Raw genomic sequence first — 27542 nt, forward strand, 5'->3', positions numbered from 1 at the left:
ACCTTTAACTCTGTCAGACCAAATGTCTGACAGCAATTTAAAAATTTGTACAACTCTGATCATCTCCCCTTGGAGAAAGGTGTGGCCCTTCATTTGAACAAACTTGAATCCCCTTGCCCCAAGGATGCTTTGTACCAAGTTTGGTTGTAATTGACCCAGCGGTTCTGGAGAAGAAACCGAAAATGTGAAAGTTTACAGACAGACGGACAACGGGCAATGGGTGATCAGAAAAGCTCACTTGAGCTTTCAGCTCAGGTGAGCTAAAAACACAATAAACTAAGAAGTGACTCTAAGTACACGAGTGATTGATTGATTGAATATTGTTTAACGTCCCTCTCAAGAGTCTTTCACTCGTATGGAGACATCACCATTGCCGATGAAGGGCTGCAAAATATAGGCCTATGCTTGGAGCTTACGGCCTTTGAGTAGGGAGGGATCTTTATCGTGCCACACCTGCTGTGACACGGAGCCTCGGTTTTTGCGGTCTCATCCGAAGGACCGCCCCATTTAGTCGCCTCTTATGACAAGAAAGGGGTACTGAGGACCTATTCTAACCCGGATCTCGGGTACTAAGAACCTATTCTAACCCGGATCCCGGGAGTAGGGTACTGAGGACCTATTCTAACCCGGATCCTCACGGGATTCAAGTAAAAGAAGCAAACTTGTAGTTCTGAAACAATTGTGACAGACAGATTGCCAAAGACAAGCAATCTCCACTCTGCTGGAATGGGGACATAATTATTTTGAACATTTGTTTTTTTCCACATACCTTGTGTTCCTGCTCTTGTAATAAACGAGCTAGTTCCTAAACAAGAACAAAATACACATCCATTAATACATCATCATAACTGACATCTTATTGTTATACATATACATGTAAGTGAAGACTATTGGTGAACTCTTGTTTCCCTCCTTAGTAAGCTTTATTCTTCACATCTTTACAAATACATATACAAATCAATCAGATGTCCAGGCAATCATATGTCCCACACCAGCAGAAAAAAGAAACTGTATATACATTAAAGTTAAATCAAAACTTTAACAAGAGGCCCATGGACCACATTGCTCACCTAAGCAGCTGTTCCTAGCAATAAACAAGCTGAGCGAAATCAGTATACAAGCAACTTGGTTCAGAAAAAACTTTTCAAAGGTAACGACTAAACATTTATTAATTATCAAACTAGACTACAAATTCATTGATTATCATATGCCCTTGTAAACTTTTTTGGCCAAGTGATTCTCCAAAAGAAGATTTTTAATAATTTTCCCTATACATTAGTATGCAAAACTTTGATTCCCTATTGTGGCCCCACCCTAACCCCAGGAGTAATGATTCTTACAAACTTGAATCTCCACTATGTCAGGAAGCTTTCATGTAAATTTCAGCTCTTCTGGCTCAGTGGTTTTTGAGAAGATTCTTTAATGACACCACCCTATTTTTCCACTTTTGTGATTATCTCCCCTTTGTAGGGGCATGGGCCTTCATTTGAACTAATTTGAATCCCATTCACCAAAGGATGCTTTGCACCAAGTTCAGTTGAAATTGGCCCACTGGTTCTGGAGAAGATGAAAATGTGAAAAGTTTATGCCGTCGGACAAATTTCAATCAGAAAAGCTCACTTAAGCCTTCGGCTCAGGTGATCTAAAAATTATTCTTTGATCGCTCTTTATTCTTTAAAGCATACCAGTAGGTTAATATACTTAACACGTGTCTGAGTATTCAATTTGTTAAATATCATGTTTGATGTGCCTTGATGGTCACAGCATGCTTTTCTGGAGCTTCGAGCCTAAGTGACACGTGGTTAGTAATCGATTAGAATTTCTTGTATTCATTGACAGTAATCAATGTATTAAAACAGAAAAACATTGGTTTTTGGAATAAAATTTGGATTGAGAGATACCTTACATGATATTGAGAGTCATTGTTTGTGTGCTATTGGGATGCTGGAATCTGGGGTGTCTCAAAGCAATGTGACAGTTTGGAGTTCATATTAACACTGTAAATGCTTTATGGAGACAATATCAGCAAACTGGTACCATTCGAACAGCCTATGATCAGGACGCCCGTGTGTGACATCACATCAGCAAGATACATATATAAGGTCATCACATTTGCGTAATTGATTTCAATCAGCTTCTTTGACCGCTAGAAGCATCCCTGGGCATCGACCAATAAGTCCTCGTACTGTAATGAAAAGATTGCGAGAGACCAACACCAGTCCTCGACATCCTGCTATCCGTCCTCGACGTTCTGCTATCCGTCCTCGACGTCCTGCTATCCGTCCTCGACGTTCTGCTATCCGTTCTGTACTGGCGGCACCGTGTTGTGAGGTTAATGTGGTATAGGAGGCATTGTCGGTTCAATAACAGAGATTGGGCAGGAGTTTTGTTTATGAACAAGTCGAGATTTCATCTGGACAGCAGTGACGGTTGTGTTTGGGCTTACCCAAGAATGTTACATTGACGCCTGCGTTATTCAGCGCCGTCAATTTGGCTGAGGGAGCATTATGGTCTGGGGTGGAATTACAACATATGGAAGGACCCCTTTGGCGTAGTGGAGGGCAATTCAGGCGGCATATGCTACCGTGACAAGAATGTACGTCAGCACGCCATTCCATTCATTCACAACAACCAGCGTAACGTCACTCTGCAGCAGGACAATGCATGATCGCACACCGCACATGTTGTTAGTGACCATCTACAGCAGTAAAACGTGGATGTGCTACTCAGGCTTGTGATATCATCGGATTTATTGCTTATAGAAACATGTTTGGGAATTAATGGAATGACGTCTACATCGAGAGCCAAACCCCCTGCTACATTGGATACTTTGCGTCATTCTTTATTGCACATATGGCGGATCATTCCCCAGGTATTTCTGCACGACTTGATTCAATCAATGAGCTGTAGGTAGATGTGAAGAGTGCATCGGTAGAAATGGCGGTCATACACACTATTAAACTTGTGAAACATTTTTGCATCCCCCTTATTTTTAGTGGCTGTTCGTTTCAACCATAATGGACATAATCCGCGATTTGATGTTCAAATTGAAAGACAATGCATTATATTGAATAATGATATACATAATGCAACATAAAATTCTGTATATGAATCCATAAATAAAATTAATAAACTACACAGTTTCTTTTTTCTGCTAGTATACTTCAAGATACAGACTAGCATTTTTAAAACCTTTACAATATATCTATGTACTATTGAAGTCCCCCCCCCCCCCCCCCCCCCCCCACCACACACACCTCATCTGCTGTTTCCTGAATAAATTTTCTCTGCTTGTCATCCACATGATCTGGTAGAACTGGATAAAAGTCTGAAAAATCACCATCATCTTCAATTCTTCCAGTATGGGTCACTCTGAAAAAATATAATATACAGATAGACTTGTAAAGCTTTCTCAAGAACAAATTCTGGGATAAAATTGTACCGACATGGCACTTTTGTGTGTATGCAAAAACATAACACAGTGAATGATGCAGGTAAAAAAAAAACTACAGCATCACCTTGTTACAAATTATTCAGAGCTTGAACATGCCAAATTATGAAGACATCATTTCTTGTCTTAATACAAATTTACCATGTTCTTTCATATACTTTCATTACAATGCAGTTTATTGCTAGAACTTTGACCCTCCATGAACAATTCATAACCGATACCACATCAAGAGTGTGTAAACATTTTTTCTAATCTAGATGAGTCATCTCACTAATTATTTATAGAACTGTTTCCTTGTTCCTGTCATATTTGAAATGAAACAAAATTGTCTGAACACAGAAAATGAAAATACCAAAGATACACAAAGGCAATACTTTGTTATTCTCTAATACCAAGTACATATGTATGAAACAGAAACTGAAATTCCCAAATGAAGCTTTTAAAATGTCATGATGGAGCGAATACATTGTGTGTATAATACATTAGTAGACTGCCTTAGAATGGTTAGTGTTGATCTGACATTGCCTGTTAAATTTCTGGATACTAAATCCTTTCATCCTAGTCATTAGACATGTATAATCAAAATTCCAAATAAAATGTCCTTCTACTCATGACAATATTTACACAATAGTTATACACACACGCAGATATATATTACGTATATATAATTATATATGTGTGTGTGTATCTGCATGAACAGTCAAAAAGTCCCAATAAAACAAAAATTCTAGACATACAATACAGCATGCAAATATTAGAAAATCAGTCTCTGAGCTAAGCTGTAGTTCTATACATATACATGTAATCTCTAGCACACTGTCTTATTAATGAATAATAACAAGTTAATTTCACTGGTAATAATAACAGTATATGTTTACATCCATTGCATAAATGTTCTAAGAATGCATAACTCCAGTTACATCTACCAGGTAGCAAAATATTTGTCACACTGTCATTTTGTTTTGTTTACCTTACACCTCCAATTCTATTCAAAAGATACATTTCATTTTATTTCTGAAATGAAACATTGCACTGGTCAGTGTTCTATCATCAGGTTCCAGAGACCAATGATGTAAATTAAAAAAAAAAAAGAAGATGTAAAACATTTATACATAATTTACTTACACTTTAAACACTGGTATTAAACTGATGATAGTAACGATCGTTACTATCATCCCAAGATGGCGGAAGGAAATTCCGGAAAGACCACGTTTACTTACTATATCTACAGTAAAACTCGAATATAGTGAAATTATGACTATAGCAAAGTGAAAACGATTTCCCCGGCAAATTTTTTATATATTCTATATAAAATTCTGTGTCTATAACGAACACGTAAAAATCACCTTTTATAACAAATTTATTTTTTTCATTTTAAACTCTTTGTGATTTTTAACAATCGTTTTCCATTGACATAAAGGATCCACACTTATTACAAAATTTCTGTTTGTATTTTTTCAAAACAGTTGTTAACGCAAAACAATACTTACACCTATGTTTAGGAAATATATTGTCGGTATTGTTTACTATTCTCGTTAATCAAATTTGAAGTTTGATTGCATTTATTTTATCGTACACTCCTTTATTTGTGTAAAGCAACAAGTAAATGACAATTGCAATAGACTGTACATGTATGTATTGCGCAAAATTTTGTTGACATTTCACTCTCGACATGTTCTTGCATGACTTAATAATCCATCAAGATAAATTACATGTATCATATATAAATCAGTGTGTATATTTCTTGTATAAAAATATTTCTTCTCGAAAATATAATAGGCTTCATTTCACATAAAGGCAATACAAAAGCAAGTATACCGATTGCTGCTTTTTTATATAACTGGTATACATGTACAACAAATCAGTTTTATAACGAATTCATTATATTTGAATTATTAATTCGCTATAAATGTATAGTAAATTACGCTGATAGCGAATTTTTATAGAGAGTCCCCAGAAATTCGCTATATCAGAGTTTTACTGTATTTGTATTGTTTATTTGCGAGTGATATGTAGATAAGAAATATCATACACTAGCAACAATTACGATCAGGTGTTATTTTATCTTTTATACGGCTCAGATGAACAGAAAATTTGTCGTTAAAAAAACAGCGAGGATGATAGTAACGAAAGTTCTTACGTTACTATCATCATTCATTTCCGTTACTATCATCCTCGCTGTTTTTTCAACGACGAATTTTCTGTTGATCTGAGCCATATAAAAGATAAAATAACACCTGATCGTAATAGTTGTTAGTGTATATTTTTTTCATTATAAAGAATAAAACATTGTTACGATCTCGTGCATAAGTGGTTCATGGGTCACTCACGTGAGGTGATGTATTTTCCTACGTACAACCTTGAGCATATTTTGGTGCTGCTCTGACCCCAGGGGGTCACGGTGCAGATTTACTGAAGATTATTTGAATTCAATATCAAACAATCCAGCTTAATTGACCGAAGTTCTTTTGCTTATATTACTTTTGTGTTATCACCTTGGTGGCTTTACCGTGGTACGACGTATTCGTATAACGCACACCAAGTACGACTTAACCAAACGGACCAATACTTGCCTCTTCCGTTTCCGTCTACAAGCAGACAAGTCACGAATTTTCACTAGACGAAGTGCAATCTATATTATCGACTACTTCTCCATCCTTATTTGCCACCATCATGCCACCCGTGCGAACCAGGGTGACAAGACTTTCAGAAGTGGAAAGAAACCGTCAATTCGTGTCCCCAGCCCGGGGACGTGGGAGAAGACGTAGGCCAAACAGCGTGGCCACCGACTCCTCGAGGCCCATACCTACGGCATCCGCTGTTGTAAATGCAGCGGGGGGAACCACACAATCAGAGACTGACGACACTCATGCCATTCAGGACTTGCAGGCTAATCCGTCAGGTGAGTTTGACGTAAACCATCAATGTCTTATTCCCCCCATTGACATTTTCCCGCCGGCTGTCGACTTCGCGGGACCCAATTTCTCAGTCACGGAGTATCAACCCTCGGTAATCAATAGCTATTTCGATCCTGTCAGCTTTCATGTCCCGGAAAAACTCAAAAATCAAATTTGGGAGGGAAAATTTATCGACATTTCCTTACTGCTTAGGTCAGCGCGGGAACTGGACGGCCATCTTGAAACTCAGGGCCAAATCGAAATCCGAAATGGTGCCATGTGCCTCGTCAAGCCTAAACATAATTCCTTCCTGTCAATTGAAAAATGGTCATCGGCTTTCATTATTTTCACCAGTATCATGCTAGAAAAATACAGAACTAGAGCCCAAGAGTTACTTAAATATATGCGAGATATCAGACTGGCCGCGTCCAGGTCATCGGGGTGGTTCCGCTATGAAGAGCAGTTTCGCTTGAGAAAACAAGCTGACCCACAGTCTTCGTGGGGAATCATTAACTCCGAGCTATGGCTCTTGTATATCACAAACGGAACTCATCCTTCACAACCCTCGGGAAAAAACTCCGCGGCCCCGAACATGCATCGCGAGTCTCCCGGCAATTATCCCCAATATAAAACACAGGTCAACACCTTATTTTGCAAGTTGTTTAACGCTGGTATAAATTGTAAGTTTGCACCAAATTGTAGGTTCAGCCACAGATGCAAAGGGTGTGGTGGAGATCATCCAGCATCAAAGTGCCGGGCAACAAAATAATTACCAATCGTTGTATACACTTGGGAAAACCCCCATCAATGTCGACCAACTTGCCCATTACCTACACAATTATCGTGATCAACCTTTTCTCATTAGAGGCTTTCAATCTGGTTTTAGTTTACATTATCAAGGGCCAAGGCGCCCAAGGGATTCCAATAATCTAAAAAGCATAGTACTAAATCCTCAACTAGCTCAACAAAAAATTCAGAAAGAAGTACTGCTCCAGCGAGTCGGGGGGCCTTTCGATTCACCCCCCTTCCACTCGCTACAAGTTTCACCTTTAGGCTTAGTACCCAAAAAGGATGGGGATTTTCGGTTAATACACCACCTATCCTTCCCTGAGTATGACTCTATTAATGATTTCATTGACCCAGCAGTTTGTTCTGTTCATTACGCATCCATTGACGATGCCGCTGCCATCATATCCTTCTTGGGCCCTGGAACCTACTTAGCCAAATCAGACATTAAATCGGCATTTCGTCTAATACCTGTTGCTCCCTCAGATTTCGAACTGTTAGGTTTCAAGTTTCAGAACAAATACTATTACGATAAAATGCTACCATTTGGGGCATCAGTCAGCTGTGCAACCTGGGAAAGATTTGCTTCGGCATTACATTGGATAGTCCAAAATAGGACACGTAATCCATCCATTTTACACTATCTTGATGACTTCCTGTTCATGGGCTCCGCAAATTCAAACAAGTGTCAGGCTACTCTCTCAGAATTCAAACACATTTGCCAAGATATAGGTGTACCCATTGCCCTCAAAAAAAACTACAAACCCAACTACAACCCTTATTTTCTTAGGTATAGAACTAGACACAGTGAATATGATCATGCGACTCCCACAGGACAAGCTACTTTTGCTCAAACAGCGCATTCATGTCTTCCTTCACAGTAAAAAAGCTACTCTTAAATCTTTTCAGTCACTCATTGGGCTGCTAAATTTTGCATGTAAAACGGTAGCACCAGGGAGAGCCTTCTGCAGACGTTTAATTGATGCTACTATGGGCACTACCAAAACACACCATAAGATCAGAATCAATTCTTCCATCAAGGAAGACCTTAGAGTATGGGAACAATTCCTAGCAAACTTCAACGGCATTTCGGTCATTTCCTCTCCGACATTGACATCGGATTCGTACTTGCAATTATACACAGATAGCGCTGGGGGAACAAAAGGGGGGTTTGGCATTTACTTTGCAGGTAGCTGGGCTCATGCAAGCTGGCCGCACAGCTGGAGTCTTTCGGACATAGTTAGGGACATGACATTCCTTGAGCTTTTCCCGGTATATGTAGCAATCGTGCTATGGTCGCCACAATTGGCTAACAAACGTATTCTTTTCCACATAGATAATTCTGCTGTAGTCCAGGTTATTAATTCCGCTACTTCAAAATCTCACAGGGTCATGAAAATTGTTCGAAAATTGGTTCTCATCACACTACAACACAACATTACAATCCAGGCGCAATACATACCCTCCAAACGCAACGTTATAGCAGATAGTATTTCTCGTTCGCAGTGGAGAAGATTTCGACATCTCGCCCCCCACGCCGACCAGTGGCCAACCCAGCTACCCAACCAAATATGGGATATCTAAAGGTAGAATCACAACGCCTCATCAACAACGCCCTGTCTGATAACTCCAACAAAGCTTACAATTCGGCACTGAAGAAATTCCATGCATTTGCCCAGATTTTTGGCATTGCCATTTCCTGGCCGTTACCTTTAGATATAATTTTAAACTTTATCGCATATTTGTCGTTACAACATATGTCCCCAAATACAGTTCAGTTATACATACGCGCATTGGCATATTTTCATAAAGTAAGGCAGGTATCAGATCCAACTGCCTCCTTCTTAGTCGCAAAAGCTCTACAAGGGTTGGCACGTGGCAACACAGCCCCAGATACTCGGTACCCGATTACCCTACCCATTCTAGAAAAATTGCTAGCGTATTTACCTTTTGTGTGCACATCCTCTTTCGAATCTACACTCTTTGCTAGCGCCTTCTCACTGGCCTATTTTGGTTTACTCCGAGTAGGCGAATTCACTCTGGCAAACTCCTGCAATAGCCGATATTCTCATTGCATTCAATTTCAACATGTTACTCTGGGGGAGGAAAGCAAACATGTCACATTCACTATACCTCATTCCAAAACCGACCAAACGGGCAAAAAAACCACTATATTCATTCGGAGTCAGCCCCACTCGATCGCATGCCCAGTCCACAGTATGCGCAATTTCCTAGCAATAAGGCCACACACCTCAGACACTCACTGTCTGTTCATCCACAGTAATGCTATGCCTTTGACTAGATTCCAATTTAATGCAGTACTGCAGAAAGCAATTCAGGCTATCGGTACACCAGGTCATTTTGGTACCCATAGTTTTCGAATCGGTCGGGCCACTGACTTGGCTCTACAGGGTTTTTTTCCGACCAGCAAATACAAACATTTGGGAGATGGAAGTCTTTAGCCTTTCAGAAATACATCCGCATGTAATGCCACTTCGCAGCCCTCGGACCACTACAGGACACACAATTTAAGTAATGACACCCTTGCCATCAATACATAACAAATAAGTAACCAAACCAAAGATATTTCAGATTGTTCAATATGGATCCTCGGGTCTTCAATCCCATTTTGGGCAGGTCAGTCGACATCAAACCGCACAGGCGGAAAAAACCTTGACTTGCCAGCCCACATTCATTGGCATGGAAGACGGGGGATGCAGTGGCAACAATTGGACCCCTTGGTGATGGACCTCCTGAGGAAGTATCCTGCACCTAGATTCATGGTGATACATCTAGGTTCAAACGACTTGGTCACCCCAGGCCTAACTGGCAAAAAGTTGGTAGAGGAAATAAAGTGTTCATTTCTCAGATATAATGCCCTAATCCCACAAACTACATTAGTATGGTCCTCCATCTTGCCCCGCCTATACTGGCATGGGGTTCCTGGCAAACTAGGTGGTAAGATTAACAAAAAACGTATAAAGGTTAACAAAAGAATTCTTAAGTTCGTGTTAGATTTGGGGGGGTTGGTCATTAACCATCACAACATCTCAGCAAGAAACGTGTGCTTATTTAGATTTGATGGAACACACCTTTCGGATATGGGCAACGACTTTTTCCTAAACAACATCAGGGCAGCTTTTCACATATTCATCAATCAACTAGGCAATTGTTACCCTCAACCTGTTTAACTGGGTCTGGCATTTTAGGGGGGGGGGGGGGGGGGGTAGTGGTTTTTCATGGTTATTGGAGGTACATCATATCGATGTCTGTGGCAGGTCTGGGGGGATATAATACAAGAATGTGTCCGTCCGATCTGGCCTGTTGTTCCCTGCCCATCTGTCATACAAAGACAGAAGGACTAATGTGGCTCATATGAGCAAGTACTGGCTCATATGAAGTAGAAAGCTGTGTATAGTGGTTCACGTGAAAAAGTTTTGATTCAAGTTAATTGGGGCACCCAGGACTGCAGTCTTGGTGTCCTCTCCACCTCCTTAACTGGGAGGGGAGACCCCAGTTCCGGAATACCAGGGGGAGGTACTGGTATGACTCACCGGGGGGCTATTTGGTGGAACAGGGTAAAGCAGATCGGACGGGCCCGTTTTCGGTCCCTTGATGTCGCAGTCTGGGACGTCGGCTCTCGTGCTCACACGAGGCCACCGGTTTGCCCTAATACCTATGGTCGGTACTCCGGATATCCCTTTAGACCTGCAATTTTTTACTTTGTACATGTACATGTAACATGCGGCCGTAGCTGCCAATTCACCCTGTGTGCACTATGTCCATTTTAGTTCGATCGTTTCATGTTATGAAATATGTCTGGTTATTCTAATAAATATAAAAAAGCTCAGTATGTGTTCTCTATCAGCTAAAAGGCCAAAGGGGCCAAGAGAGTGGGCACCCAATATGGTTAGTTAGGGACTACCACCGGAGTGTTCAATTAATGAAGATTATTTGAATTCAATATCAAACAATCCAGCTTAATTGACCGAAGTTCTTTTGCTTATATTACTTTTGTGTTATCACCTTGGTGGCTTTACCGTGGTACGACGTATTCGTATAACGCACACCAAGTACGACTTAACCAAACGGACCAATACTTGCCTCTTCCGTTTCCGTCTACAAGCAGACAAGTCACGAATTTTCCCCACCCACCCTTCCCAATTTCCAAAAATAAAAAATGATGCAATGACAAGCCATTGCCATATGCCCCACTATGTAATCTGCTGCCAGTTTATATTTTTCAGAATCGAGGCCAGAAATAGACCTCATGCAGAAGGAACAGACGTCACACCTCTTTTCAACTGGACTCGACCAGACACAAGTGCAACTGCGAGCTTGACTGACACTGTAAACTGTTTGGTCTAATTTTGGTCAACATCCATTACTTTCCCCTTCTTTACACATGTCGCATTGTTACTTAATCAGGGCAGGTCTGGGGGGATATAATACAAGAATGTGTCCGTCCGATCTGGCCTGTTGTTCCCTGCCCATCTGTCATACAAAGACAGAGGGACTAATGTGGCTCATATGAGCAAGTACTGGCTCATATGAAGTAGAAAGCTGTGTATAGTGGTTCACGTGAAAAAGTTTTGATTCAAGTTAATTGGGGCACCCAGGACTGCAGTCTTGGTGTCCTCTCCACCTCCTTAACTGGGAGGGGAGACCCCAGTTCCGGAATACCAGGGGGAGGTACTGGTATGACTCACCGGGGGGCTATTTGGTGGAACAGGGTAAAGCAGATCGGACGGGCCCGTTTTCGGTCCCTTGATGTCGCAGTCTGGGACGTCGGCTCTCGTGCTCACACGAGGCCACCGGTTTGCCCTAATACCTATGGTCGGTACTCCGGATATCCCTTTAGACCTGCAATTTTTTACTTTGTACATGTACATGTAACATGCGGCCGTAGCTGCCAATTCACCCTGTGTGCACTATGTCCATTTTAGTTCGATCGTTTCATGTTATGAAATATGTCTGGTTATTCTAATAAATATAAAAAAGCTCAGTATGTGTTCTCTATCAGCTAAAAGGCCAAAGGGGCCAAGAGAGTGGGCACCCAATATGGTTAGTTAGGGACTACCACCGGAGTGTTCAATTAATTGAATCTAAACTTCATGTACAGTGTATATCCCATGCTATTCTTATCATTTATATAATAATGTCACATTTTGCATGCATTATTCCAAAATAGTAGAGTTTTGACAAATAATACATAATCCAAATCTCAAAAGTCTGACTACTATTATAGTATAGTGTATGCAATATGTAACATTAATATAATTATTATGCTGTGACTGTCAATATCTTCTTCAAATTACACACGTATTAGGTTTGGTATTTATATTTCCATGGAGAAAAGGGCGATAATACCAAATGTGTTTCCAATGTTGATGGCGATGTTCTTCATTAGTTTGTTATTTTATTGGAATGTTTCAGAAACATATATGTCCCATGTGACAATATTGAAAAGGATCAACTTTAAATTCAGAATGTCTGACAGTAATGATAGTGAAAACTATGGGTTATTTCCTTGTCGGGGCAACCATAATAAGTTTGATCTCTCAAGATAAGCAGAAATTTCCAAATAACCAGTAACTTATTGAGTTATGACCTTTGACTTTGAAACTTGAAATCTACTATTTTTAAATGGGTACTAATGTACCAAATTTGATGTCTGTGATCAAAAGCTTTACAAGATATTGATTAGACAATATGTCCAGAATATTTTGAATTTTAATCTCAAAATCAGTAGGGCTCATCAACTCCTTAGGATGTACCAGTGAATGAAGTTTGATGTCCACCAAGCAGAGGATTCTCAACATATTGAGTGGACAATATCTTCCTATGGCCAGAATAGCTGACGTTTGACCTTGTAACAACAAAATCAAAAGGGGTCATCTACTCCATCAGAGTACTAAGTTTGATGTCTGTCAGCAAACAATTCTCAAGAAACCGAGTAGTACATATCCTACCATATCCAGCTCAACCCTTTACCTTTGACCTTATGATAGCAAAATCAATAGGAGACATCTACGTCTTAGGGGGAACCTGTGTAGTTAGTTTGATGTCTGTAAAGCAAAGGGTTCTCAAGATATTTAGCAGACAATATCTTACTATGTCCAGTTTGACCCTTGACTGTGACCTCAAAACCAATAGGGGTCATCTAAAACCATGGGGCATAAAAAGGGCTAGATAGAACTCATTGTATGGGTGGTGGTAGCAGAGGAAAATTTAATTGTATGGGTGGCTGTCTTAAAAAGAAAGTGCCTCCCCCCCCCCCATATTTTTTTTTTGCTGGAATAGCCCTAAAACCCATCAATAATCACACCTGTACTTAAAGAGCAGTGCGGTGAAGTGTGACAGTCTGGACAAGGTACTCAGGTTGTCTGTAACGGTGAATTTGTTATATTGCCACCCCCGCTTTATTGCCAAAATTGGTTTGAAACAAAAGTTGGCAGTATATCGAGGGAGCACTGTACATAAAATGCAGATTTTGGTAGTCATGTTGCCTTTATAGAAGATTGTGGCCCCAATCACAAAATTGGAATGGCTATTTGAATGTCAGTGAATACAAAGTACCGGTATATATGGAAGATCACATAATTTTACAAAGATTTTCAAAGTTTTAGTATTTTCCATTCACTTTCCTCCTTGTGGCCCCATCTCCTATTCCAGGGGTCATGAATTGATAAATTTATCTTGTATGTAAAATATATATAATAGTTTGAGAATTTGTTGTTTGTTGCTGAGAATCTCTTTATGGAAACAAGAGTACCGCAAACGGTACATAATACGCCCATGAAATGCTTACATAGGGTGTTTTTCTTGTGCTATAATTTGTATAACTTTGCTTCAGGTAGTATCAGCCATCATGAGGCTGTGACAAACTTTCATATCAACAAAGGGTCTTAGCTTAAAAATTGAGATTTCCTCAAAATGGACCAAGTTCAACAACCTGCAATTTTTTCAAAAATGGAAGAAAATCAAAATCCTTCACCAGATGCACATCTTCAGTACCTATACAAACACTCCACAAAATAAGAAGGTCCTCACTTGAAAACTGTGGGAGGAGTTTGGCAGACAAATTATGTACCCTTCATAGAATATTAATTTCTAAATAGACAAGTTCAACAACCTGTAATTTTCTCAAAAATTGCAGAAAATCAAAATCCATCCCACATGCACATCTTCAATACCCATACAAACACTCCACAAAATAAGAAGGCTCTCACTTGAAAACTGTGGGAGGAGTAGGGTGGACAAATTATGTACCCTCCATATAATAATTATTTCCAAACAAAGGGGCAAAACTCCTGGAAAAAAGGTCGAAATGGATCAAAATAGCAGTATGATCCAGAGTGACCCACAAAGAAGCTACACAGCAAGTTTCAGCATGATATGTGAAAGGGAAATGAAATCATAAAGAGAAAACCCCGAACGGACGCACGTACAGACATCGCTCTACCATAATATGTCCCGTCTAAAGACGGGCGTATAAAAAGAGACATTCCCACACGTATCAACACCGAAAAATGGCTGTTTACGACGTTTTATTTTAATTGAATATAAGAAAGTGTCAATCAAATTAATAAATTACGTCGTAAATGTACCTTAAAAAATATTTTTTTAACACATTATGATAAACCAAATACAATTTTCACTCAAATTTCAATTTCCACTAACAAACCAATAGAGAATATGAAGTAAAATTACCTTGATTGTTGGTAGCTTGGGGGTTGTCTGTCTACCACACCATTGTTCAGCCTTACTTCTCTCATTGCATTATTAGCACTCTCCACATCTAAACAAGAAATCATCATTAGGTGATGTATAACACTTCATAAAACAGGAAAATCTGACATATTTGACTTGATAACCAGATAAAACATTTTCATCTATACACGTATATCATAAAATCATAGCAGTTCAAACAATGTCAAATTCCTGTATAGACTTACGTACATGTTTCAGTACACGTGAACATGCAGTATATTTTCATCAATTTTCTCTTTTATTTAAGGAATTCCATTATGTTGTAAATGAATGATTCCTTTTTATTTACCATGAAAACGTACATGTAAAATGTTTTATAATTTACTAATATAAAAGTGAAGTTACCACCCTAAACAGAATCATTTCAAAATTCAGTCAGTCATGGTGTTTTACCGACCTGGGGGGAGTGCCCTGGTTGACAGCCCTGCCTCCTCTGAATGGTGCTGAAGTTGTTGCTCTAAGATCTCCCTCTCCCTCTTCAGATCTTTTATCCTCTTCTTTTCCATGTACTTCTCATACCTTTGTTGTTCTTTTTCAAAAGCTTTCCTAGCAATATCCTGCAGAAAAACCCATACTGATAATGCAGAGATTATACTTGTACATTTCAGATAGGACTATGATCAAAACAAAACTGTAGAGAATCCAAAGTTCATCACATATTTTAAAGTATATAATGATATAAATATTTTGGGCAAAGGCAAAATAATAATTTAGCACTGCAGGTCTTAATTACAGCTGCCCTCTACCCAAATCAATACTCTGTAAAATATACAAAATGAATTTTTTTCTTCATTTCCCTTGAAAATTCATGTTATGCTGTGAAATTGATGATTGATTGATTGGTGACTGATTCTCACCTCATCGTGTAATTCTCGCTGTCGCTTCAGAGCTGTTTCTTCTCCTACGAGATCTTCTTCCAGTCTCCTGGCTATTTCAGCATCTTCTTCAGCTCTGATATGTACATTTACAGGAATTCAATATCACAAGTACACAGTGTTTAGAGATTTGACATGTGCTTGTAGTCTACTTCAGTAGTAAAAAAAACATATTTTTACACTGCATAGTAAACAACATGTTAATAATTGAAGAAAAATTAATTCAAATGTTTAAAGTTTTGCTGTGCTTATTTTTGTCAAATGCTTGCAATACCAAAATAAATCTTTTATTATAAATACAAATATTTCCACATGACTTATAAAATTTTCACACATGGTCACTTGACTTTTAAAATAACTTGTGACTCACTGTGCATTCAGGGCCTGTAACTCTTGGTATCTCTCCTCTTGTCGCCGGCATTCCTCATCGCTCTGTACAACACGGGCTACAGGAATATCTTCTCGTACAGTTCTTCTGTTGAATCTGTTCAGTCCGTAGTGTCTCTCAACTAGAACAAATCACCGGTACACCAAATCAAAGTACTCAGACTAAATGGAATGATGATCGTGACACTGAATTACATACAAGTATGAATCACGAGTTCTGCAATTCCTTACATCATGCACACATCATTCAGATACAGAACATTTCTATTTTCTATTGTTGTTCACAAGAAAAGTACATGTCATACTAATATGAAGTACAGTACTTTATAACACTCTTATTTCAAGTGACTATTCTACAGCTTTCATTTGCCTCGTGTAAATATGACTGTTTTAATAAAAAAAAAATTCTCTTCATAAATAATGTACTTAATTTATTACTGCTTCATTGTGTACTGTGAATTGCATGTTTACAGTGACATCATAAAACATGCCATTAGAGATGACTGTGAATTGCATGTTTACAGTGACATAATAAAACAGGTCAATATAGTTCGTCTAAGTCCTTAAAAATTGCAAGAAAGAGTTTCAATTGTCCCAGTGAATGAATTGATTCATACACAGATACACACAAGTACATGCATCAGAGAGTGTACGTATCACGCTCAAAAGATTATAGACCCAAAAATAGAATGTCAGCTTCACACAGTGTGCAGTAATTCACATTAACTGTTACCAAGGGTCAAAGCTACACTTATAAAGATGTAAAGAGTCAGAAGCAAGAACAAATGTTTCCTTATAAAGCGTCAGAAACAAGAATAAATGTTATAATTAAGTTTCCTTATAAAGCGTAGAAACAAGAATAAATGTTATAATTCACTTTCTGTGGTTACTCACATTCTTCGTTTTGTTCCTGATATGCTATAGCCCCATCTTCATGAATCATGAACTCTTGGCGGACTAAAAAAAACAAATAACAATGTTTCAGTCATGAAGAGGTTGAATATTGTGCAGGATTACATCTACTGAGCAGACAGACTATGGATAATATTAAACTTTGATCAGAAAAGCTCACTTGAGATTTCTTGCTCAGGAAAGCCACTGATATCAAGAAACGAACACTTCATAGTTTGTTAACTCTATGAATTTTGATGTGTACCCATGCACTGTTAAATACGAAAATGTTTTAACCAGTCATACAAAGCTATATGAGATGAATTTGATGTGGTGCCATGTAAACCAAAAGCATGAATGCATGCGAAAAAGAATCTCTTTTGAGTACTGGAAATAGATAATATTTGTCTCTGGGAGGAACTGCACTGAATATAAGTAAGATTAGATTAAGAATTTTAAGCATATTAAGTGTATATTACTTTGCATCTTAAAATATTCTGACATGATCGATGCATGCAATCATTTCACATCAATGGTGTTGGAAAATTTCTCCCTATGAGCACTTCCCACTTTTGCAAATTAGCCCCCCCCCCCTTCACAAATTATGTCCTTCAATATCCATGGATTTATTTTGTTCACTACCTAAATGAAATTTATACATTTTGCATCTTTTCTCTATCCCAGTTCATTAAAATTATTACTGTTATAAACTTTCATATTGAATTTCATGTACTTTAATTTCTTCAAATTGAAAAATATGCTGTAAAATAGCTGAAATAAATGCCAAAACGATGTAAAACCATAAACAATCAATCAAATTGAAAAATACATCTACTAACACAGCTTAGTTTTAAAGGCTTCCCATGAAAAATCACAGTGCTGTACAGATATGTACCTCAGTGCACTTCACGCTATGACGTCACAATGAAAAAGTATGTCATGATGTACAGGTCTGTCGTCGTATCACGGGAAAAATGTCATGATATTTTGCCATTGTCTACTACCGCTCTCAAGTGTCAAGCTAAATGCTTATCAAATGATTTTTTTTCTTTGATATAATATAAAGCCCCATTTTAATATAAGTGTTGTCATAATATTGTGACCATTGAAATGTTAACCGTACAAATATGCTGTAATGAATAAACCGATCACATGTGTGGTTGAATGAAATTTTACATAAATATTTTTTCGGGCCTATTATCCGCTCATTGATCTGTGGTCAGCTACATGTAGATGGATTATAAAAATTAACTAATAATTATGTTCCTCTTCATTCTGCATTCATTCAATACTCTATTCCTCCTTGTGGAGAGTACATTAGAAATACATATATACATGTACTGCAGTAAAGATGAATCATATAACATATATAAAGATGTGAGAACAAAGAAGAAAGGAAAGAACATTACATATGTACATGTAAATGAATAAAAAAGAAAGAAATTATAATGTACACGGAACTCGGTGTAGTACTAACTTCCACTTTAGATTGCATATGCTTCTTTTGTATTTGGCAAATACTTTTATTAGACAATTCCCACACAAGTAGTAGCAGTTTTTCCTCCTGCCCTGATAGTGGATAGATTGGGGCTTTACCTAACATATATAAATGGATTGAAAAATCAACTTAGAAATTGGAATTTCTATCCAATGTTTTCTAGGGTGTCCGTGCTGAGAATGTTTTCACTCTTGCGTTTCGGTAAGCTTAGATCTTTTTAATCCACACTGAGTTAGCATACGCACTTTGCATTGTGACGTCAAATGTTTTGACTGCAATAGATGAACATCACGAATGCTATAGATTTCATTTCTTGCCCCTTTATGTTCCCCAGTCTTACTTTGACCTGACAGGGTAGAATAACCTTTAGATTTTTATTTGGACAATTCTATTCACTTTCGAGTTATGACTGGTCTCCACTTGATACCTAGCTATCAATTCCATTGTTGAAAATATTGTTTTATTAATAGTACCACAATATAAACCTAAAAAAAGATATCTATTAAATGACTATACATAGGTAAGTATAAGGAATTTATGGGAATATAAGTTGTATCACCTTTCTAAGTATTGAAAGAACGACAGAAGCAGCTGTGCTCAGCAAATCCTCAGTGCCTTACATTTTTTAAATTCAGCTTAGATTTACCTACCAATTTTAAATATTGATTACAATTTGTTTTAAGCGATGCATTTAAAATTTGGAAATACCGTATTCAATTAAGGAGAAATTAATATTACATCAGAGAAATTTGATGTGGAGGATATATGTACAACAATATTTTGAAATTGAAAAGTTTCAAATTCACTCTGTTTAGGCAAAAAAAAATGCAGTTTTAATAGAAAGCAATCAGGAAAAAAATTAAAACCCCCAGTAGGACTCAAATCCACGATCTGCAGTTCAGCAGTCGACACACTAAAACCCACTGAGCTACACAGCTAGGCATTTAATTCGAAAAGGAATAGACAGATATTGCTGATATTCATATTTTCATCCAAGTTTTAACAGGAAGTCAGTCATTACGACGATGTAGTATACATCCATAACTAACGTTAAAGTTGTATGGTTCGAATTCGACAAATTTTTTCCACCTTGTAAAAATGCTGTTAAATCATCGCATGTACATATTTATGAAGCTGTACGAGATGTCAAACATTATTTCACCTGTTTTAACCAGAATTATTTGATTTTAGATTTGGGGTTTACAAACAACCGTCACTTAGCCATTTTTAGTGACAGTCACATGTCCAGTTCAGACTTTCAAATCATCAGAGGTCTTAGCTGTGTAAAGCTGCACATTCTGCTACATCAGTACTGTCCCCTAACTTTAAGAGAAATAAAACAAGAGATTGTTTGTAAAACACATATGCCCCCCCATGGGGCAAAATTGAAAAGGGTTATACACACACATCATTTAATTGATAGTAGTATCATCAATTCAAAATATTGAGCAGACAATATCTTCCTATGTCAAGAGTGAATTGACCACGTGAACTAAAAATCAATAGGGGTCATCTACTCCTTTTGCTGTACCAGTGTACCAAGTTTGGTGTCAATCAAGCATATAATTCTTAAAATATAGGAAACAATATAATACTATGTCCAGTTCAACAATTGACTTTTGACCTTAAAATCAATATGGGTCATCTTCTCCTGAAGATGTACCAGTGTACTAAGTTTGATGTCTGTCAAGCAAAAGGGTTATCAAGATATTGAGTGGACAGTATATTACTAGGTCAAGTTTGACCTTTGACCATGTGACCTCAAAATCAATAGGAGTCATCTCCTCCTGAATATACACCACTATACTAAGTTTGATGTCTGTCAAGCAAAGGGTTCTCAAGATATTGAGCGGACAGTATATTCCAATGTCCAGGTTGACCCTTGACCTTTAAACATGTGACCTCAAAATCAATAGGGATCATCATCTCCTGAAGATGTACCAGTGTACCAAGTTTGATGTCTGTCAAGCAAAGGGTTCTCAAGATATTGAACGGACAGTATATTCCTATGTCCAGTTTGACCCTTGACCTTTGACCATGTGACCTCAAAATCAATAGGAGTCATCTTCTCCTGAAGTTGTACCAGTGAACAAGTTTGATGTCTGTCAAGCAAAGGGTTCTCAAGATATTGAACGGACAGTATATTCCTATGTCCAATTTGACCCTTGACCTTGTGACCTCAAAATCAATAGGGGTCATCTTCTTCTGAAGATGTACTGGTTTACGAAGTTTGATGTCTGTCAAGCAAAGGATTCTCTAGACAGTGGATGGTCAGTATACTCCTATGCCCAGTTTGACCCTTGACCTTTGACCTCAAAATCAATAGGGGTCATCTACTCCTTAGGATGTACCAGTGTGCTAAGTTTGATGTTTTTCAAGCAAAGGGTTCTCAAGATATTGAGTGGACATTATATTCCTATGTCCAGAGTAGATTGACCTTTGACCTCTTGACCTGAAAAACAATAGGGGTCCTCTTCTACTCATAACCAACCCACATATGAAATATCATTATCATCAAGTGAATGGTTCTAAAGATATTGAGCAGACAACATGTGGTCTACCGACCGACAGGTGCAAACCAATATGCCGCTCTTCTTTGAAGGGGCCCGGGGCATAAATATCAAATACTTCTCAGTAATTCGTTGTTTTATGCTCTTTCAGCCTTAAAATTAGACAGTTGTGTCCAAGTTATATACATCATGTTGGGATTCCCCTGACGTACGTGGGGCTATTTATAGATACCTAACAGACAATGTATAAATTATACGCACCTGCTACATTTACTTTATAAATAATTTCAATGTTCTCTTATATGCAAATGTTTTCAAGTATATAATTATTAAAGGGAAAGTTAACAACTTTGAAAAAACCTATTAATCTGCTTTAAAATAATTCTGTACAAAAATAATTGCATCATGAACATCAGATCATACAGCTTTCATGTAAAATTAGGACTTGTAACATTAATTGCTACGATGAAAGCAACACCGAAAGTCTCAAAATATCAATATATTGGGAGAATTATACTCATTGTCAAAAAATAGATTTTAAACATTTGTGTGTCACAGTAGAGAAAACTTCAGATGATAATAAATAACTAGCCAAACTATGTGGTATTCAAGCATCTACCATTTGACTGTCAGTCATTATACACACAGTTTACCAGTATATATATGCTAAAATCATGTTCGTGCCGTAATCAGGATTGATCCATTTGCAAAGAAATATTGCTTCTGACTAGTGTTAAATCTAGGTTCTAGAGAGGGCACACATATCATATGTTCAAAAGGGCACTTTTCGTTGCGGCATGACAATTTCGGGGCACTTTCATTCAATGTATCATACTATGATAGTAATAGAATAATCATTTAGCCTCTTTGAAAGTTAATACCTGAATCCTTCATTTTAAACTTTTCAATCAAACTTTTGAAATAAAGAACAATTGTTTAAGTTAACAAATATTTTTTAAAAATTCATACAGAAAAAAGGGCATGGTGCAATAGGCAAGTTCCTAGTTACCCAAAAGTTATTTCCCTTTGTCGAACTCTTTCGCATTTTATGACGTATGGTGGGTACACAATGTATACATTATATCGTAGACTGGCACTGTACATAACGATTACGTACGATTAATGTAATAAAAGCGTAACTTTTGTTTATATCAATCACTGGTATGCATATTCTGGCCATATCAAGCATAATTTGTTTGAATAAGATCATCAAATTGGCTAGTGAATCATTATTCGATTCCTCTTCTACATGAGTGACGCTTTTATCAAAGAAAGATGGCAATTAACAATATTTGTTTCAGCCATTTTGTTATCCAATACTCATAAACTCACTAAAGTTGCCTTTTCCCTGAGATAGGATGGTCTCAGAAACTCTGGATATCATCTTTTAAAAGGGCATGGCGCCAGCCAAAAAGGGCATGGCACAGCGCCATGCTAGTTTGCTTTAGATTTAACACTGATCTCTTTCGCAAAACAAGGAAGTGACTCCATTTGGAGTTATGGTTCATTATTCTGTACTGGATTGCAATATCTAGTATTTAGACTCATCCACGGTAAGAACAAATTCACATAGCTCTACCCCGTCATGTTATAATAAAGACAATATGAAACACAAGTTATTGAGCAACTCCACATACCCTGTCATGTTACAGAAATATGAAAAAAAAACAAAAAAAACACAAATGCAATTCATTATACTTATTGCAGGTTTCAGAGCATCATTTTTGACTCTGCATAAATTTCTTCCCAAGCATAACATTTAATCTTACTTCAATTTCTGATGAGCCGTTTGGCTCAAGGATAATAAAGAACTTGAACTACTTCAATTCACTAAATCAATTTTAAATACACAGTACCATTGTCACTGGGACCAAATTTACACATTAGGTTTGCTTGTTACTCTTTGTGTACATGTAATTTGTAGTGAAAAAAGAAGACTTGCAGGAAAATACAACAATAAGTCTTCGTGAATTGAGAACTTTTTTTCCTGGGTAAGTTGAAAACAAAATTCCACTTCAACATTGGTGTAAGAGCTAGTAACCTTTCTTTGCAATGTAACTTCTTTTTACCCCGTGACACAGACTGTCGTGAATAGCTAAGGCCTAAGTACTATTGTTTGTTCTTGCACTGTTTAATAATCAACATCATCAAAGTCAATTAAGACATTTCAGTAAATTTTTGTGCTGTTTTGATGAAGAAAGTACATGGTCAACACTTAAATCTAGTTAGAAGTTAAATCAAGATAAATCACATTAACGTTAAATACTTTACCTAGATGAATCAGAAATAAAAACACTGCGTAAAAAAACAACAAAAAACCTGAACACACTTTAAACAGTTGGCAATGATTCTGTTGACCAAGTAAGTGGCATCTCGCCTTTTTACTGCAGGCCAAGGGTGACTCAGAGTCAACAGACCGACATCTTGACAGATGGACAGATATACCCACCTGTGTACCTGGAATACACTGTAATGTATGCTGTGTACAAACTTGGACTGGTCTTACTTAGTATCAATAGATGTACATTTCTTCAATAAATGACTTTAAAACTTGAAACATACTGTAAAACCAACAACTATCACTATGGTTTTACAAAATTTAAAGAATAAGTTAAGCCTAATACCTTTTGCCACTTTTCCTCTTTGTGGCATAGTCCCTCTGTCCTGACGTTCCGGGTCCGACATGTTCTCTTAGAATAGTTTAAACAACCAGTGAAATCACATCAGTCTGCATTATCTATCGTAATTTCTGCACTTGACATGAGTGGGCTTTTCCTCTGAGCTATTTCTATTTGGTCCATTCACAAACCGGAAATCAAAGAAATTCAACCGGATATGACTACACTGGATAGGCTAATAACCAGCAAGAGAGTGGATATACATAATTCACATTGACATAAAAAAAAATATATGCATCGGTGATATTTTTTGAATGCAAGGAAAATATATTTGTTACACACACACAAACAAACTCTCTCTCTCTCTCTCTCTCTCTCTCTCTCTCTCTCTCTCTCTCTCTCTCTCTCTCTCTCTCTCTCTCTCTCTCTCTCCAGGAAGAAGGGAAAAGTAACATTCAAATAAAAATTTCAAGGGAAAAAAATCTCATATATCATTTTCGAGGGAGCATATTGTGTATATCTTTGTAAAAAAAAAATGAATATGGGAAAGAAGAAAAAAGAAAGAAAAAAAGCTAGCGTATCTATATTTTAAGATACTAAGATATACGATGTTTTCTTTTACAAACTTATATTTAACAGACTGGAAGGAAGCCCCTCTGCTAATCTCATTAAATGTATGGCACGCCGTTTTTACATTTATTCCTCTTTAAAAATGTCTCATAAATTTTATAAGATATCTCATGAATTTTACAAGATATCTTTAAAAAGTTAGATCTTCTAAAGCTGGTGTAAGAGATATCTTATATCCTTTATAAGATATGTTATATAAAGGATATGAGATATCTTATATTTTTTCTTTATAATTAAGATATCTTATAAAACATCAATCTAATTAAAATTAGATGTTTGATCCGCTCGCGTACTCGCATACATAACGCGAGTACGCGAGCGGATCAAACATCTAATTTTAATTAGATTGATAAAACATATACTTGATATATCTTATATGTTTTGTAAGATATATATTTATAACTTTTATAAGATATCATAATTTTTTTTTTATTATTATTATTATTTACAGTATTTATATAGCGTATTATATAATAATAAAAAAATTACTCTAAGCGCTTTACATTAAAACAACAATAAACTACAATTAAAAATTGAACATATCTAAAACAGTGTAAAAAAAAGAAAATATTCGTTTCATTAAAAGAATATGAATTCTAGCACTGGTTTACACAAAATCGTGATTAAACTACAGAAAATACATACAAAAAGGTTTCATAAAAAAAGAATATTAATACTGTCACTGGAAATGGCTTACATAGAATCGTGATAAGCAAGTCTGAAGAAGTAAGTTTTTAAATTTTTCTTGAAAAGTTGGAAAGAATTTTCGTTGCGGATGTAACTTGGAAGGTTATTCCAGAGTGTGGCGGTTGCTTTGTCAAACCTTCTGTCGCCATACGTTTTGGTCTTAACCTTTGGTGTTTGAATAAGCATGGCGTTTTCGGATCGTAAAGACCTTGATGGATTGTATGGGCTGACCAGTTCTTCAAGGTAGACAGGTGCAAGACCGTGGAGAGCTTTAAATGTGTACATTAACACTTTGTACTGAACCCTGAAATGTACTGGAAGCCAATGGAGTTTCACTAAAACTGGTGTTATGTGCTCATTTTTCTTAGTTCTGGTAATCAGCCGTGCTGCTGAATTCTGCACACGCTGTAACTTTGACACTATGTCAGAATTAACATCATAGAAAAGGGCGTTTCCATAGTCTAAACGAGAAGTCACTAGCGAACTGACCAAAGTCTTGCAGGCGTCTTCAGTAATGAATGGTCTTATGCGTCCAATGTTTCGGATCTGAAAAAAGCATGCCTTTGATATAGCAGTTGCCTGTTTTTATAGGATATCTTATAAAAGAAAGTTTATAACATATCTCATACATTTTATAAGATATCTCATAAACTTTATGAGATATCTTGTTTAATATACAAGATATTTTATAAAATTCATGAGATATCTTTGATATATATATTTTATGAGATATATCTACTAGACTGTGTAAATTATGATATTTCTTATAAACTTTCTTTTATAAGATATCTTATAAAAGTTAAAAGATATCTTATACAAAAGTTATAAGATATCTTATTAAAGTTTATTATAAAATATATAAGATTTATCATAAAGTTTATCAGATATCTTATAAAACATATATATATTATGTTTTATAAGATATCTTGTAAAAGTGAAGTTATAAGATATCTTCTACTTTTATAAGATATCTCATAAACTTTATAAGATATCTTGTTTAATATAGAGGGTATCTTATAAACTTTATTCGATATCTTATACAGTTTATAAGATATCTTATATATTTTATGAGATATCTTATTAACTGTAAATGATATAAAATATTTTATAAACTTTATTAGACAACATGTTAGATATCTGATTGAAAATAGAGGATAACTCATAGATTATGCAAGCTATATCTTTATAGAGGAATAAATATATATATGACGTGCCGTATAGATAACCAACAGTGTCATGACCTTTTCAGTATATATATTGCTACACTCTGAATATATAATGTTTTTCTGCTAATCATTTTAAGCACGGAGGACTCTACCAAAATGTAAAACATGTAAAACTTGACGTTGCTCTTGCTGCAGGGTTTCAGGCCCCTTGAAAGCAGATCACTTCATAACCAGAGGGCAAAGACTCTAAATTGCTCACCTGAAGATTGACACAAATCGCAGAGCGACCCAACGTGTGACATATGCCAAATGACTTTGATTCAAGGTAAGCATTTCAAAGCACATGTCTCTGTTACAAAGTACTGAAGACCTTCACCTTTGCGAAATGACCTTTTTCAAGATCACAACCTACAATCATGCCATAAGTATTCCTTGTATCAAGTACGAGTCTCTAATTATATAACAATTGCCAATCTATTGTCCAGACAAGAATTTTAACTTTTTTAGCCGAGTTGCGTGGCAAATTAGCGAAGGGTGGACGTCCAATCGGGCGGGGTCCACAATTAGCTTGTTCGGTCTCTAACTTTCATACTTTTTGGTGCATCTTTGTGAGACTTACATAACATGATCACATCCAAAAGAAGAAGGTTCCTATTTATTTTGAGGTCAAAAGGTCAAGGTCACTTTTTCACTAAATGCCATAGATTTGAGCTTATCCGGTCTCTAACTTTCATACTACCAGGGACATCTTTGTGAAACCTACATAACATGATCACACCCAAAAGAGGAAGGTTCCTATCTATTTTGAGATCAAAGGTCAAGGTCACTTTGTCACTAAATGTAGATTTGAACTTGTCCAGTTTCTAACTTTCATACTACTTGGTGCGTCTTTGTCAGACTTGCATATTTTGATCACATCCGAAAGAGGAAGGTTCCTATCTATTTTGAGGTCAAAGTCTCCTTTTCACTATATACTGTAGATTTGAGCTTGCCTCTAACTTTTATACATGTACTTGCTGGTGCATGTTTATCAGACTTCAAATCCTGATGACATTCAAGATTCATGTTGCTTTTGAAATCCAAAGGCCAAAGGTCAACGTCATTATCGCACTAAATACCTATTGTGGCCATTCAAAGCTTCATACTTATAAACTATATCAAATACGTGCATGTTTTTACTTCGTGAATGCAAGCGTGCATAATTTTCCAAACTGCAACTCGGCCATACGCATCTTTGATGCGTTTTAGCGATTTTTAACCGGTGACTTTGGTATATGTTCAAGGTCATATTACATACCATGTGACCAAAAGCATTCCTTGTATCCATTCTCTACCCAGAGTTCCGTGCACTCCTCGCACTGCACTGTATGTGA

General features: G+C 37.0%; 2 protein-coding genes across 2 annotated transcripts in view; one reads left to right on the top strand and one right to left on the bottom strand.

Moving 5' to 3' along the window:
* Positions 1-27542, bottom strand: part of LOC125678743 (trichohyalin-like) — a 40769-nt gene that overhangs the window by 11023 nt on the left and 2204 nt on the right. The window contains exons 2-10 of the mRNA XM_056162918.1: positions 24679-25549; positions 23693-24574; positions 17064-17126; positions 16153-16291; positions 15765-15858; positions 15305-15464; positions 14848-14935; positions 3258-3372; positions 770-805 (exon numbers count right to left, since the gene is read on the bottom strand). Coding sequence (XP_056018893.1) covers positions 770-805; positions 3258-3372; positions 14848-14935; positions 15305-15464; positions 15765-15858; positions 16153-16291; positions 17064-17126; positions 23693-23753 — 756 coding nt within the window. The 5' untranslated portion in view covers positions 23754-24574; positions 24679-25549. The remainder of the gene's footprint in view (positions 1-769; positions 806-3257; positions 3373-14847; positions 14936-15304; positions 15465-15764; positions 15859-16152; positions 16292-17063; positions 17127-23692; positions 24575-24678; positions 25550-27542) is intronic.
* LOC130054201 (uncharacterized) lies at positions 5871-12139 on the top strand. The gene is made up of 2 exons (XM_056162933.1): positions 5871-6353; positions 7051-12139. The coding sequence occupies exons 1-2, from the start codon at positions 6125-6127 to the stop codon at positions 8016-8018; spliced, it is 1197 nt and encodes a 398-aa protein (XP_056018908.1). The 5' UTR covers positions 5871-6124; the 3' UTR covers positions 8019-12139.

The sequence above is a fragment of the Ostrea edulis genome, chromosome 1 (assembly GCF_947568905.1).
Source record: "Ostrea edulis chromosome 1, xbOstEdul1.1, whole genome shotgun sequence".
Taxonomy (NCBI): domain Eukaryota; kingdom Metazoa; phylum Mollusca; class Bivalvia; order Ostreida; family Ostreidae; genus Ostrea; species Ostrea edulis.